Source organism: Taudactylus pleione, unplaced genomic scaffold (assembly GCF_031769625.1).
Source record: "Taudactylus pleione unplaced genomic scaffold, aTauple2 ptg000044l, whole genome shotgun sequence".
In the NCBI taxonomy this organism is placed as follows: domain Eukaryota; kingdom Metazoa; phylum Chordata; class Amphibia; order Anura; family Myobatrachidae; genus Taudactylus; species Taudactylus pleione.
In genome coordinates, this window is record NW_028284446.1 from 2,678,265 (window position 1) to 2,693,249 (window position 14,985).

The window sequence follows — 14,985 nt, forward strand, 5'->3', positions numbered from 1 at the left end:
GACACCATATGGTTGACAGTCAATAGATCAACATGGTCAAGAGGTGAACTGACAAATGGTTGACAGTGCAAAAGGTCGACAGGGACAAATGGTGGACACACAAATGGTCTACATGTTTTTTCAACATTTTTAACGTTGGGGTTAGGGTTGGGCTAGGGTTAGGTTTAGAAACTTGGGGGAGTGTTAAGGTTAAACACCAGGGGAAGGGTTAGGAGTAGGGTTAGGGTTAAATAAATAAAAAAGTGTTGACCTTTTGTACCTGTCGACCTTATGACTATATCCACCTATTGCCTGTTGACCATCTGATGTAGACGTATTGAATATTTTTCTAGACACTGTCGATTATTTATACCACACCCTTGCCGGACAGTCGTGAACTCTCTGCTGCATGTGTGACCTGGTCTTGGGCTTCTTGGTGCAGATAGAATTAAATATTACAAATAGAAAAAAAATACATATAGGGATCAATTCAATTAGCCACGATGATCTTGTGGGTGCGAGTCATCGCGGCAACAGCCGCACTTTATGGCAGACACACAAAAGTACTTGCAGCCCCATAGGCTCCAAGCAAAATTGAGCGAATTTGGGTTTAGAGCATGCTGCGAGAGGTGCAAGATGTAGTGCCATTGCCGGCATTTTAACTCTGTCATCGGCAACTCGCATCCTTTGCGGCTAATTGGATTGAACATATAATTTTGTTGAGAGAAGTATCATTTATTTTAAATACATTAATACTTACCTCTATTATTATTAGTATTATTATTATTATTATTAGCAGTAATCCAAGTGATTTATCTGCAGTCTACATGCAGCTCCATTTATTTTCAGTTCCTTTCAGAGACATCCTTCATTTTAGCAGCGCCCCCTGGTCCCAATGACCTAATGGTAGCTCTGACCTTGATAATATTCTCTTGTGAGAGTCCTGTGGCCAAACATTTTCTCACGCACAGACTGTGAAAAAGATTATTATAGTCTGCTCAATCTTATCAAACAAATGTTTATGTAGTTCTTAAAATAAGACACATCTCTAAAAAGGGGGATGGATTACTTGCATCTCCACAACTTAACTGTAGTAAGGTCACACATGAGCGCCCCTGTCCCACCACTCCAAGCACACATGACAGATTGGGGCATAAAGGGCCCACAGGGGAAATGTAATGTAGGGGCCTATTAAAAGGCAGTGGAGCATTCCACGGACCCATCTTTTTAGTGATGTTGACAGAAAAATAGCACAGCACATGAGCTAGCAAAAGACTAGCCAGTGTTTTTAATTTCTTCTGTGTATGCGTTTGCATAGTGAAGAAGGATTACCCAACGTGGCATTGCAAATAATCATTCAGGGAAGATGGAAGACTGAAATTATGTTAGCACACTAGCATAAGCCACTGTACAGTCTTTTTGGATGTCCTTCCTGAAAATCAAAGATATGTGAGCATAGCTTAAACCCCTCTGCATTCTACTTGGGTGTCCCGCATGGAATTGGAACACGCTGATATAAGGAGATAACTTGATAATTTATAATTATCCATTTTGTAAAAAAAATAAATACATATTTTAGCCCCTTTTTAGTTATTATTGGATTAACCCTCCATTTGACAGATGGTGTTCTGCACAGATACTAGGAACAGAACCTACCTCTCCAGTGAGGTGTATTACAGACCCCTTACCTCCTGACATTTCTTATTGGTAATTCAGGACCTCCGCACAATGAAGACATCTGTGCAGCTTTGTAGAGCAGCTGTGACAGTGCTCCAGCCCAAATTTGCCAATCTACGAGACACTGCGGCCCGTGGGATGGACCACGAGACAGCCGAATAGTACTGACAACTTAGAGGAGAGTTGTCAGTGAACCCAACTTGTCCCTGCTGCTATATAATTTTTTTATCACTTGAACTTACTCCCACATGCTGTCCACGCACCCTCCCTGTGTGCACTTCAGTACCAGGGCGGGTGCTGTAACATGCACTTGCTCTGGGCACTATGGCTCCACGCTACACCTCCAATCCATTTTCCTAAAACTAAGTAAAGACAGTGATAAGATGGTCGAAAAGAAGTGAAAGATTTATTAATTTACATTCTGCAACATGGTGGCAACGGACAGCACCGCAAACACCAACTCCAGCCACAATATAACCATAACCATTGGGAACCCACCCCAAGATATCATCCCCCACATGGGTGGTGTCTTACTCTTCAACTGCAACTTAAAATGGGGTACTTCCATAGCAATTCATTTTGCCACCCAAATGCTGTGCTTTCCCATACACTGTAACCGATCTGCAAAACAATGTTAGCTACAGAAATATATACACTGTCTTTGGGGTGTTCCACTTGAAATTAAAAAATTATGATAAAAATTATGTTAGCACATTGGCATAAGCCACTCTGCAGTCTCCTTGGGTGTCCTTCCTGAAAATCAAAGATATGTGAGCGTAAGTCACTCTGCATTCTACTTGGGTGTCCCACATGGAATTGGAACATGCTAATTTAATGACATAAGCATCTCTGCATTTAATTTAGTGTGGATCTCTTTATCCTTCAAGTACAGAGGTACACCTCCTATTCTCCCTGCCCTGTTGTTATCCTACAGGCCATTTCTAAGGAAGTGGTGGTGTATTTGAGGTATGCCCATCTTAGCATGGAGCCCTGCAAAGTGACCTAATTTGATACATTATTGGAAGTGGTAAAGATTTGGCATTAGTCAGTACTTACAATGGGATGATCCTCGTTGTACTAATCATGTGCACTAAATAATACATGAAAGTGTAATTTTATGCACATCAATGTTTTTCATCACTTAATTACTATTGCTGACATTCATCAACATGCCTATACAGGAAGTATCAAAGATATTCTCCAGTGCTACTCATGCATCGTATGTACACCACCATTTCTACATTCTTAATAGGTTTTGTAATTTGTCAAGCTGCAAAAATGTTTTCAAAGCTTCCGGCTAAAGCCACCGCATGTTAGATAGGTGCCTATTCAGAGCTCTCCCTTGTGAGCCTGCAGCAGTGATTCAGCTGTAGATTATATTCTTATTATAATGTGCATCCAATATTGCTCCTAAGCACGAGACATGTTTACTTACACCCAATAAACTTTTGCAACAAATAGTCAGTATATAGGGAATTAATTAATATTCACTTAATACATTTTGATTGGCTACTGTACTCCCACTTGCCTGTTCTGACTTTTTCCCTCCCCCATAGTGATGTGAAGGTGTTTAGTTTAATAAACAATGGAAATTAAATCCTGTTTCATATAGGATAAAGCCCCCATCCGCCAGTTTATTTCCCCTCTGTCTTGATCAATGTTAAAATGTATTAATATTTATTGTCTATAACAAGCACAGGTAATTTTAGGCTAATGTTTAATAGACTTTCTATTGCTACTATTTTATGTGCCATTAGACTGTAATCCTACCTGGTGCATGTACACATTGATTATAAAGCACGGGGAAGTAATTTGTAATTGTGAGAGCCTGACCTGTTCGCCTGACCTGTTCGCCTGGCTTTTTCTGCAAGAGTGGTCCCGGCTGTAATACATTGATAAATCCAACCAAATCGTTTTTTGTGTGCATTTTGCAATTATTGATAAACAAACCCCTATATGTGGCAGAAGATTGTATGTTTGAATAGATATTTTGACTTTTGCCCATATGTATATTCCATCTAAGCACTCTAAGGGTGATGTGGTACATCCAGTCTTTCATCAGTTACATACCGCGCTTGCTTACCACGGTATGTACCTAGAATATCCCAAAGGACAGCTCACCTGATAAGAGCTGTCCTTTATGATGCACCCGGAGAGAGTGACTTCCGTGTTTAACACCCAGAAGTCCCTCTGACATCCTTCAGCACAAGCGCAGAAGGCCACAGGCTGCAGGGGTTGATGGGAGGGATCTGATTGGATCCCTCTCAGGGGAAGCATACCGAAAGAAACCCAGAGGCTTCTATTGGGTAACGCTACCTGAAGAGGACGTTACCCATCGGGACGAAGCACAGGAATACATTTTCGGAGGTTTTATCGCATTTTTGCATTTAGTACATCCCGCCCTTAATCCTACAATCACACATAGCATTTAGATGGTTCCTCAAACTGGAAAATAGAATGTTTCATTTTTTAATTCACCTTAAAATGAAGGATGAGGGAATGAGAGGGGATCAAATTATTAGCTTCTTTTCATAAATAAAATGGAAAGTAAATCACGGGAGTAACTGATATACAGTACACAATCTGATATAGAATTGTGATGCATACCCTATTGCTTATTATTATTATCAAGGTTATTATTAACGTTGATTTGTAAGGCACATCATTGCTCATAGTGGGAATCAGTATGATTTACCGCTGGCCATGCGGCGGTTCAAATCCCGACAGCAGCAAACAGACAGGGGTGAAAATCCAGATCGTCAAAAAGTAAGTATTCACTAACCTACTTCTACACCCTAACCCTTCCTTAGGGGTGCCTAACCCTAACCTCCACCCCAAGTGCCTAACCCTAATCCCCCCCAAAGTGCCTAAACCTAAACCCCCCTTCCCCGCAACCTAAACCTAAGTCCCCCGAGGGGGAGCCTAACCCCAACCTCCTCCCGGGGGGGCCTAACTCTAACCCCCCATTCCCCTACCTAAACATAACCTCCCGGGGGGGGGGGTGCCTAACCATAAGTCCCCCCGGGAGCCCCCAACCAAACCCCCCTCGCGGCTGTCCGCACCCGGCTTACCTTCGATCGGTAAGCCAGGCGTTGGGCACCCGGCGTAGGTCTAATGACAGGCGTCGGGATTTGGATGCCTGTCATTAGTGCCTTGCTGGGATTAGACAGTCGGGAAGCCGGTGGTCGGGATTGCGCGCGTCGGCTTCCCAACTGCTTCCCCTCATAGTGCCGTTCAGTGGGGCAAATAGGAAATAGATAAAATATGGACATATCAAAATCTTGAGTTTCTGATAAAGAAACACCATGGTACTATCACCACATTTCAGTTAAAGCTGAGGTAGAATCTTCATAATGTTTCTAATATAATGGAACCTGTATTCAGGATATATAATAGGGCTTCTGTTCATCCGTTCTCTCACAGTGAATGTCTGCTTCTCTTTCAGTTTTTTCTTTTTTTTATTCTTCAGAAGTTTTTTTTTTATTCCTTTTTCTTGGAAAGTGAAAAGGAAGAAACACATTTTGTATTCTTAAGAAAAGCTGCAGAAATCGGTGTAAACACTTGGCAGCAGGAGAAGGAACAATCCGTCCGCTCAAACACATGTCTTACATCTCCCTAACTCCTCCGGCTTAAAGAGACACTGATTGCATTCACTTTCAGAGTGGGGAGACTAGCTCAGGATTTATGTAATATGGCTTCAGCATGGAATTGTGGGCCAGATTTTGAGTTGGAAATAAATCAAAAGAGAGCAAGTAACTATGCACCTTCATAAAACCAGGTTGCACTGGAGGTGGGCCTGAGTAAAATGTGCAGAGAGATTTAAGCTGGGTACACACTACAACAACGTATCGGTCAGCAGAACGTTCTGCCAATCCGGGCGGTCGATTAGTAAGCTATACACACACACTTACCAATCAGCCGCTCAATATGTCTGGCCTGACATCACAACTGGGCAGGCATTCAAATTTGTGTTGGACGGGTCCCTGCAGCCAGTGTACGGGCAGTCGGCGGGTCACATGTACTCACATGCAGATGCACTGATATATGTTTCAGATATATCGGCATTGACTGTGCTGTAGGGCCAACCTGATATGTCTGTGAACACCTGCTGATGCACTCGCAATATATCGTTCATCAATCGAATAAGCAATATATCAACAAGTGTGTACCCAGCATTAGATTTGGGAGCGGTGTGTCCAAACTGAAACCTAAATCGCAGTGTAAAAATAAAGCTGTCCAGCATTTGTGGGCTACATGCAACAGCAGCCAGGATTTACCACGCATGCAAAGAAACATATGTATTTGCACCTCTAGCATACCTACATAGTTTGTCCAGGTACACAGTTATTTGCCAGTACTTACCGCGTATGCGAATAAATATATGTATTTGCACCTCTAGCATTCCTACATGGTTTGTCCAGGCACACAGGTATTTGCTCTTTCTTGCTTTATTCCCGACTAGGGATGACCAGCGATGTTTCCATTTTTTTTATATCATCAGTGGCACAACACCATCTGCTGTGAACATCAATGGTTTGCATCCATCGTTGGCCACCCCTCTTGAGGGACACGGCAGGCTGCGGGCCAATCAGCATCGGGGGATGGGACTAAGCTCCATGTCCCTGGGAAGAAGAAAAGCCATCGGTTTCCAGTCTGCTATCGATGGTCAAGAACCGTTGGATCTCTGCCAGTGATGGAAAAACCATTGGTTATCAGATTTAACCATAAATGGTTGCTAGCTATCGATTGTCGATAGCCATTCAAATTCCCAATTCAGAATCAGGCCCTGTGTGTACTGAGCTCCACCTCCATTATTATGCAGGGAGAACCAAAAATCCAGGAAAAAAACCTGCAAACAACAATTTTTTCTCCTCCTATATACACATTTCCAGTAACTTGGTTTATTAAACATTTAATATGCTTAAAGCACTTAGGGGGCTATTTGTCTTAGGGAGAAAACAGCCATTTTTGCCAGAGATTGGACTTCCCCTCCCAGCTTGTTAAAACGATCCCACTTGCTCTCTGGCAGTCTCTTCCCCATATTTCTATTTAACAAGGATTGCCGATTGTCTTCAATTTCCTATAACCAAGAGCTGTTAGATAAGAAAATAAATGCTTTATTATCAAAATAAGGCATTATTTATTTTGCAAATTATATTAAAATATTTTATTTTTTATTTTTTTTAGCAATCTTATTTTTTTTACTTTTTATTTATGTTTTTTTACTGACTCTACAATGGGGGCTGAGGGGGGGACGTGACCACGTGATCACGTCATCGTGGCTCTGCTCCCAATAAACAATTAAGAGATTATCGGCCACTATGACGCGGTTCCTCCCAATTGCCGGGAGCCTCCTGGCCATTCCAGGAGTGTAGGCAAGTAAGGCTGTGCAATACCATCCACCTAAAATGCGAAACCGCAGGAGGTGTCTGTCAGAAATAGACACCTCCTGCGAGCTTCTGTGATCTGACTGCAGCGTCCTTAGAATTACTGTTTGGAGGGAGTGGTCCTTGTTCTAACTGTAACATGCATAAAAATCAGGCAGTAAATTCCCTGCATGCAAAAATGAATAATAAAATGTCTGATGCACATTTGCTCCCTTTAATTGGATCTGCTCCTGACCATTTTGCAGGATTTAAAGCTTTTGACTATATCAGTGGTTCCTAAACTTTATCGAATCATAAAACCCTACAGTATCAGTATTTTTTCCACGGCACCCCTGGACCAAAAGTTTCTTATTGAGAAATTCCGAAAAAAATTAAATGAATAAAATTGTGCTTCTATGTCACCTTTAGGTTCAGTTATGGGGTGGTTGACAGGGCTGTGCTTCTTTCTGTCCATATATTATTTGTTTGGCAGTCATTATTACTGGTTTTACCTATCACACTGACTAAAAATCATTTTATTTGGTATTGGACCACCAACCCAAGGCACCCCTGCAAGTGTCCTGAGGCACCCCAGGGTGCCACGGCACACAGTTTGGGAACCACTGGACTAGAACAAAGCCCCCAGTAGGTGAAGGCTATTGCAGGCTGTTGATAGCCTTCCCCATGCAAAGCAATAACAAGTACCACCACAACTGTTATGGGTCAACTAATGCCAACTCAGGTACCCATAGGAAAAAATATAAATTAAAGAATTTTTTACATTTTTATTTTTAGATTTTTTTTGTACAATTTTGTGCATTGTTTATTTTTAAATTAATTAGATATTGTGGAATCTGGAACTGGAAGCCCGAGTTCAGACTCCCAGTCCCAGTACGCAGGCAAGAGCAGATAAGCCGGGTCTGGCATTGGCTCCGTGACACCTACCAGGCCTGGCAAATGGTAAGACTACTCTTACTGCTACCAGACAGTGCCAATTTATAAATTGCAGCAAAGAAAATTTAGTAATTAGACTCCTAATTGTGGCCCTTACATTTTATTAGTAAATGACCACCAGATATCTCCTCTTCAGTAAATATACTGTACATTTATAAACCAGAGAGTAATACTAGATAATGAAAATGATATCCAATATACAGGGTTTGAGGGATTATTGTACATAATTGATTACCTTGAAAATAGTGAGATTGCCAGGGATAAATATTCCAGGCACAAATCTGGTAAGGTTCCTGGGAATTAGAGACAGTTGGCAACCATGAGCCTGTCCCACTTTCTTTGCATCCTTTTTTTTCCTTATTCGCTTGTATTAAAAAAATATATATATATTATATTACTGTAAAGATGGGTCTGTGATCTCCTTTTTACCCTCTGCACAAGTATCTTTATCAATGCGTTCAAGTGATATAATGCAATAGTACCAGGACAGTGGATATAAATGTTTATAATAATAATGTACTGGTATTCTTTTGTTGTTTTGTATAAGAAATGTAATGGTGTTCTGTAAATTAAGTGACCATTTTATACTCTTTCAGAGTCCTGCTCCAATGTGGTTTGCCCAGGGACACATTCCTGTGTTGTGGATCAGACAGGAAGTGCCCATTGTGTTATGTGCCGTTCCTCTCCTTGTCCAATGCCTCTTGCCTCTGACTATATGCTGTGTGGGAACAACAATGTCACCTACCCCTCTGCCTGTCACCTGCGAAGAGCCACCTGCTATTTGGGACGCTCTATAGGGGTCCGTCACACAGGCAGCTGTGCAGGTATCTATTACTATTGTCCTTTAACTACTATAGCATGGTTTCATGTTTATATATATTAGAAATTGATGATGTTGCTTTATGCCCAATTTTATGTAAAGTGATTTTTGTACAATAATTTCCAATCAATACTATATGCACTGCAAGCAGTGTCTGTATTAAATACCCAAGCAGAAAAATCACTATAGCAGGAATAAAATAAATATATCGTTTTTGAAGGCACACATTTCTGCACTGTCACATTTTTTATTTACAGCAAATGTAATACTAAAGCTGCATACACACACAACGATTTTTTGAACGACTATCGTTAAACGATATAGTTTAACGATAATCGTTTAAAAAAATCGTTCACTTTCTGAGCCAAACGATGAACGATTATCGTTCATGCGCGTTCACGTTTGTAGTTTGTAGTTCAGTCAGACTTGTCAACTGAACGATTTTCATTAAGGGAATATGCAAAAATCGTTTGTAGTTAAAAAAAAACGTTCATTACACTAAAAAATCTGACAGATAATCTGACAGATAATCGCTCATAAAATCGTTCATAAAATCGTTGGTAACAATCATTGTTTGTGTATGCAGATTTAGAATTAGACAAATGTACAGCACATGTTTTGCTCTTTATGTAAAAAATTACTAATTATTTCAATGGTTATTATTAGTATGTTTTCTTATTTGCAATTAAGTACGTTACATTTAACTATTTTATTACTCTCCATTCTTGTGTGACAATAATGGACGAATATTGTTTCAAGCAGTTGGCCAACTCAAAAAATACAGGTTAGGCAGAGCATTGGCAATTTTGTCATCAGGTACTTTTAGGAATTATTTTTTATTATTATTATCATCATCATCAAATTTTTTATTTATTTTTCTTTGTGCTCATAGCAATGCCTCATCTTTTTTTCTGGATGTCTCATATTGTATATGTCGGTTGGCCATGCATTTTACATTCCATATTTTGCATTTTTTATAAACACCATGGAGATGCATTCACTCTTGTTGCTGCATGATTTAAGCATGTAGGAAAAAGTACAGTGTCTTGTCTGTAATATGTTATGGAATTATTGTATTGTTATTATTATTAGTAGTAGTAAAACATGTATTTTCTTTCTTTTACAGTACACTCCAAATTTTCCATGGATGTCGATGATGCAGTGAAGAATTATGTGTGAGATTATTATGATGTCATGGTGATGACAGAATAAGCACACGGGCATTCCATGTGTAATTTGTACATACAGTGAGGCATATTTATTAACTGGACGTGTTATTTATATGTACCAACCAAGCTCCTCTACCCAAGAGCATGCATAGCAGGGTTTTATGGCTAAACTCTTGCACATTATAAGGTGATATCTTGTAGGAAATATCCAATTTTGTAGTAAGATAAGGTGAATCTGTTGCCACTATGTTTTGGTGGATGCAACCTATTTATAAGGGACACCTAGAATGAGTTTCTTGGGCAGCAAATGAAGTCTTTCCTGTTTCTGGGTGGCATTGTGACACAGGCAGACTGGTCAGTGGTGTAGGGAATTTGTACCTCATGCCATAATTTGTTGTAATGATATAAGGGTATATGGAGATCAATGGTTTGCTATCACATAATGACACAGAAAATAACTATGTGACGTGAAGACTGTCTCTTGCTTCAGCAGTTAACTTAGTGACACCGATGGAGAGCAGCTATGAGGTTGGCAGACTGCTATTGCTACATATTAACACCCAAGCAAAGCAAGGGGCATGGTGTCTGCATCTCCCATTGTAGGGCACCAGAGACACACACATGACGTCTTTTCAGAATGCATTGCTTGTTGTAAAAACTATTGCAGCATTTGTTAATACTGTACAAATATGGAAACATCTACCACTGGCACAACTCATGCCAGCACATCACAGCCACATAAACAGGCTTTTAATCACTGTTTATTTCTTATCTACTGTTCACAGTTTCGGGTGTAATTTGCCTCCTATTGGTAAAGGTCAGAGATCGCAGTGCTGTTTTTCTATTTTTCTATCTTTGTGTCTTTACTCTTTTCTATCCATGAAAATAAAGTATTAAAATTTAAACTTGTGTCCTTTATTGACAGGAAATGCTTTTGTTGATGGGCACAGCAGCTACACAATTCTTAGTAAACCTAAAAGCAGATTTGTCATATTGGGCAGGGTGCATCAGTATTGCAGTTTGAATGTGGTGCATCCCGCCAATGATCGCATTTATAGCGACGTTTTGTAACGCCGAATGCATGAAGATTTAAGCAAAGCACAGCTCTTCCGTTACTTTGCAGTGTGAGGACTTCCGGGTTTATGGAGTCCTTCTGCACATGCGCTTCCATCGTTCAGTTATGTGCAACCGCGGGGGACACTGGGAGGTATCCTATGGGGTTGGGTACTGGATGCCGGTACTCGGGATCCCGGCGGTCAGAATCCCTACACCGGCACCCTGACAGGTTTAGGATACCTAAACGTGTCAGTCAGTATCCTAATCCTCTCCCTAACCCTCCCGGTGCCTAACCCTCCCCCTAACCCCAGTACTTACCGTTGAGATGCTGGCGGTCGGGATTCCGGAGCCGGGATTCTGACTGGTGTCGAGATTCTAAGTGCTGGCATCCCGACTGATGGGATATTGACCACATCCCATGATATGGGCTTCTGTGGTTAGAAGCCCATAGGCTTCTATTAGGCAATGCCTTCTATAAATGGCGTTGCCTATCTGGAACAAGTTTGCATTACAGATCTTGATCCCTCCTTAGTGCCTAACCCTAACCTCCCAGTCCGCAGCCTAACTATAACCCCCCCGGTGGTGGCTAAACCTAACCCCACCCCCCTCCCCAAGTGGAGTAAACCTAACCTTGCCCACTATAAGTTCAGAATGCCGGCTGTCGGGATTCCGGCATCAGCATCTCAACTGATGACGGGATTCTGGCGCCAGGGTTCTGGCTGCGAGTCAGGATGCCGGCGCCGGGATTTTATCCCATGCGGTGGCAAATTAACTACATCCCGTTTAAAAGATTCTGCTTTGTAATGGCACACAAAATTTGACACAATTTCTGTTATTAAACGGTAACCCCATTCAAAAAGGATGTTGTCTAATTAAAATCATTATGTAAGTTATTAGAGCTTGTTGAAATAAATCCTGATATTTGAAATAGGGCTTCTACCTGACATCACCTGCTTAAAACTCAGAAGACATGTACAAAATATAAATAAATAAGTAATCTGTGAAGGTGGAAAGGGCAGTACCATGGCACAAGTATCACTTTGAATTTGCTCAATTCTAATAAAAGTGTCTAGCCTTCCTCAGGGTTGCATAGATTTATGAAGCACGGTGGCCACAGTTACACAGCACCGTCAGGCAGAGGGAAGGAGTTTGGTGAAGTGAAGGCATCCCTAGCGAAGTACAGAATAGGCTATAAGAGTCTCAGAAACCCTTGTCCATCACTTCATTTGTTAGAAAAAATGTTTTTTCTTTTCCAAATGGAAAATATTACCATCTTTTTCTTCAAAATAAAAATGGGAAAAAAGGTGTAACAATATAGACCTCACCACTTTCCACTAGAGATGTGCGGGTTCAGTTTTACGCGGATATGTTCGGATCTCAAAAAACGGCATCTCATTGCCTATCGACTATCACGTGTTTTGTATAGCCAATAAAATAAATATAAACTTGCGTACATCTCTGCTTTCCACTAAAGCAATGTAGCCCTCAGTGTGGGTTAATCCTGTCATAGTGGGAACCAGTCTCAGTTATTTAGTGCAGTCCATAAAAAGACCCATCTGAACAGTAGCAGTACCGCCGAGGGGCAGAACTATGGGAGACAATGGAGGCACCTTCCGCCGGGCTCCAGCACTGAAGGGGCACCTCCTCCATTGCCCACAATATATTCACCCCACTTAGGGCTGTAAATATGTACCTGAAGTGTACTGTCACGGCCGTCCAATACATGGCACCTCTTCCCGGCACCTTTTCCCGGCACCTGAGAAGCTACCATAACCATGTACTAGTGGAGGGTTCCGTGTTAGACCATCAGATGCTGCTTCGTCTATTTATAGTCTGTCCCCGCTCATTGATGTTGCTGCTCCTCAGCAGTTTCTCATGCCAGTGTGACTCTGGCAACCCCCCTCACCCACTCCTCCCTAGTGGCAGCTCTAGCCACGGACCTGTGCGGCAGGCCCGACATAATCGCGGATGTAGATCTTCCAGGAGCTGGATGTCAAAAAGGATGCACCAGACGGAGCTGCGGGTAAGGGGCATGGAAGGTGGGGAACTGGGGCACCAGCGACTGAGTCTGGGGGCAGATCTTTGGGGGAGCAACTTCCCAGCATGTAAAGCAGTCAGCAGTAGACTGGGCATTTTGTAATTTGTAGTTACACCACAGTAGCAGTCTTAGGGGTAAATTTACTAAGATTCGTGTTGATCCGAGATTGCTATCTTGGGTGAAAATATCACATTTTTGCAAATTGGGAATTTACTATCATTAAAGTCGGGTGATTTGTTCATCTTTTGGGGTTGAAATTGGGTGAGTTATTGCAGCAAATTCGGCCGTTGTTTTCACTAGAAATGAATTCATCATCGGCTCAAATCGGAAGTACTTTTCATTCATTTCTTCCTAAATCGGGAATTTACCATTATTCGTTTTGCTATATTCATCCGTTTTTACAGCCAAATCAGGGAGTCAATAGAAGTTTCAAATGCACCACATCATGAGCTGCGAGTTGCCATCAAACATACACAACTCAGTGTGAGTTGTGTATGTTTATTAATAATTTGTGTTTTTTTAGGGTTCATTTTTACTGAAAATTTTGACGTGGGGTCCCCCCCCAAAAGCTCAACCAGCCCCGGACTGATCAGCCAGTACTAGTTCCTAAAATTACGGGGAACAAATCATGTAGGGTTCCACCGTAATTTAAGAACTAGTACCTGCCTGCAGGGCCAGTGCTGGTTTTAAATATAGGGGGAATAAAAATGCCTAGGGGTCCCCTTATATTTAAAACCAGCAGGAGGGGGCATGCTGACTATTTTATACATCTATGTTTTTTCTTAGTGCACCCTTAGAGAACTATTTTGTCTTAATAGCTAAAGAACAAGGCCTGATATTTGCCAGCTGTGTGCTGATGCAGAAGTCAAGTTCTTTGCTAAAGAATAATGGACATGCAGAGCAAAGTAAATCACATTTCTGCATTTCTCTGTAAAACTATGCTCGTGGCCTAGTCCATATCTCCAGAAATCACCCTGTGCTAACCCTTTCCCTTTGAAAATCCTGCACAAAAACTGTACAGCAGTCTTGTCACAGAAGCCTATGGGTGCCTGTGTAAATCAAGGTGCATTTGCTGTGGAGTCACCATTTTAAGCCTGGTAATTGACTTCCACCATCTAACAAAAACATATGGACTGACACCAATATCTCTAACCATGGAACCAGACTGGTTGCTATTTTCCGTTAGGAATTTAAAACATGTGTTAAGCTGGGTTGGGTATTGGACGCCGGTGCTCGGGATCCCGGCAGTCAGAATCCCGATGCCGGCATCCCGACAGGGTTAGGATGCCGACATCTGCCGGTCCGTATCCTAACCTGCAATATCCTAACCTCCCCCCCTAGTGCCTAAACCTAACCTCCCCCCCTAGTGCCTAAACCTAACCTCCCCCTCCCCGCACCCTAAACCTAGCCCTCCCCCCTTAGTGCCTAACCCTAACCCTCCCCTTAGTGCCTAACGCTGACCCTCCCCCAACCCCTAACTTACCTTCAGGATTCCAGTGATTGGGTTGCCGGTGCCGGCATTCTGACCGTTGGAATCCTCTCCATCTGTATTTTAACCGCATCCACTTCTATAAACCCGCACTTTAGTAAATATTCCCATTCGATTTAAGAGGAGTGCTCATATGGTAACACACTAACCAACTGTGGGACCTCTTACAGCAGTGGCATATCTATAATGTGTAGGTCATGGGGCCTCGCACCCCGGGAAGGGGGGGGTTAGGTTTAAGCACTAGGGGGGAGGCTATGGTCAGGCATCGGCGTTGGAACGTCAGCATACTTGAGGATAGTGGTTCAGAATCCCTGGTATAAAGGATGTCCAGACCTAGCAAACTATGCTAGTTGATTGTTTCCAGTCTAACTCATTTCTGAAAGGTGCTCACCTCTAATCCTTCATCATCTGTATATCGACCTTACTATTGTGTTCCT

The 14,985-nt window shown here is 41.9% G+C and overlaps 1 protein-coding gene across 1 annotated transcript in view; it reads left to right on the forward strand.

Annotated features, from left to right (window-relative positions):
- FSTL3 (follistatin like 3) overlaps positions 1–10,870 on the forward strand; it is a 52,776-nt gene extending 41,906 nt beyond the window's left edge. The window contains exons 4-5 of the mRNA XM_088460338.1: positions 8,573–8,800; positions 9,923–10,870. Coding sequence (XP_088316464.1) covers positions 8,573–8,800; positions 9,923–9,975 — 281 coding nt within the window. The 3' untranslated portion in view covers positions 9,976–10,870. The remainder of the gene's footprint in view (positions 1–8,572; positions 8,801–9,922) is intronic.
- Positions 10,871–14,985: the final 4,115 nt, after the last annotated feature.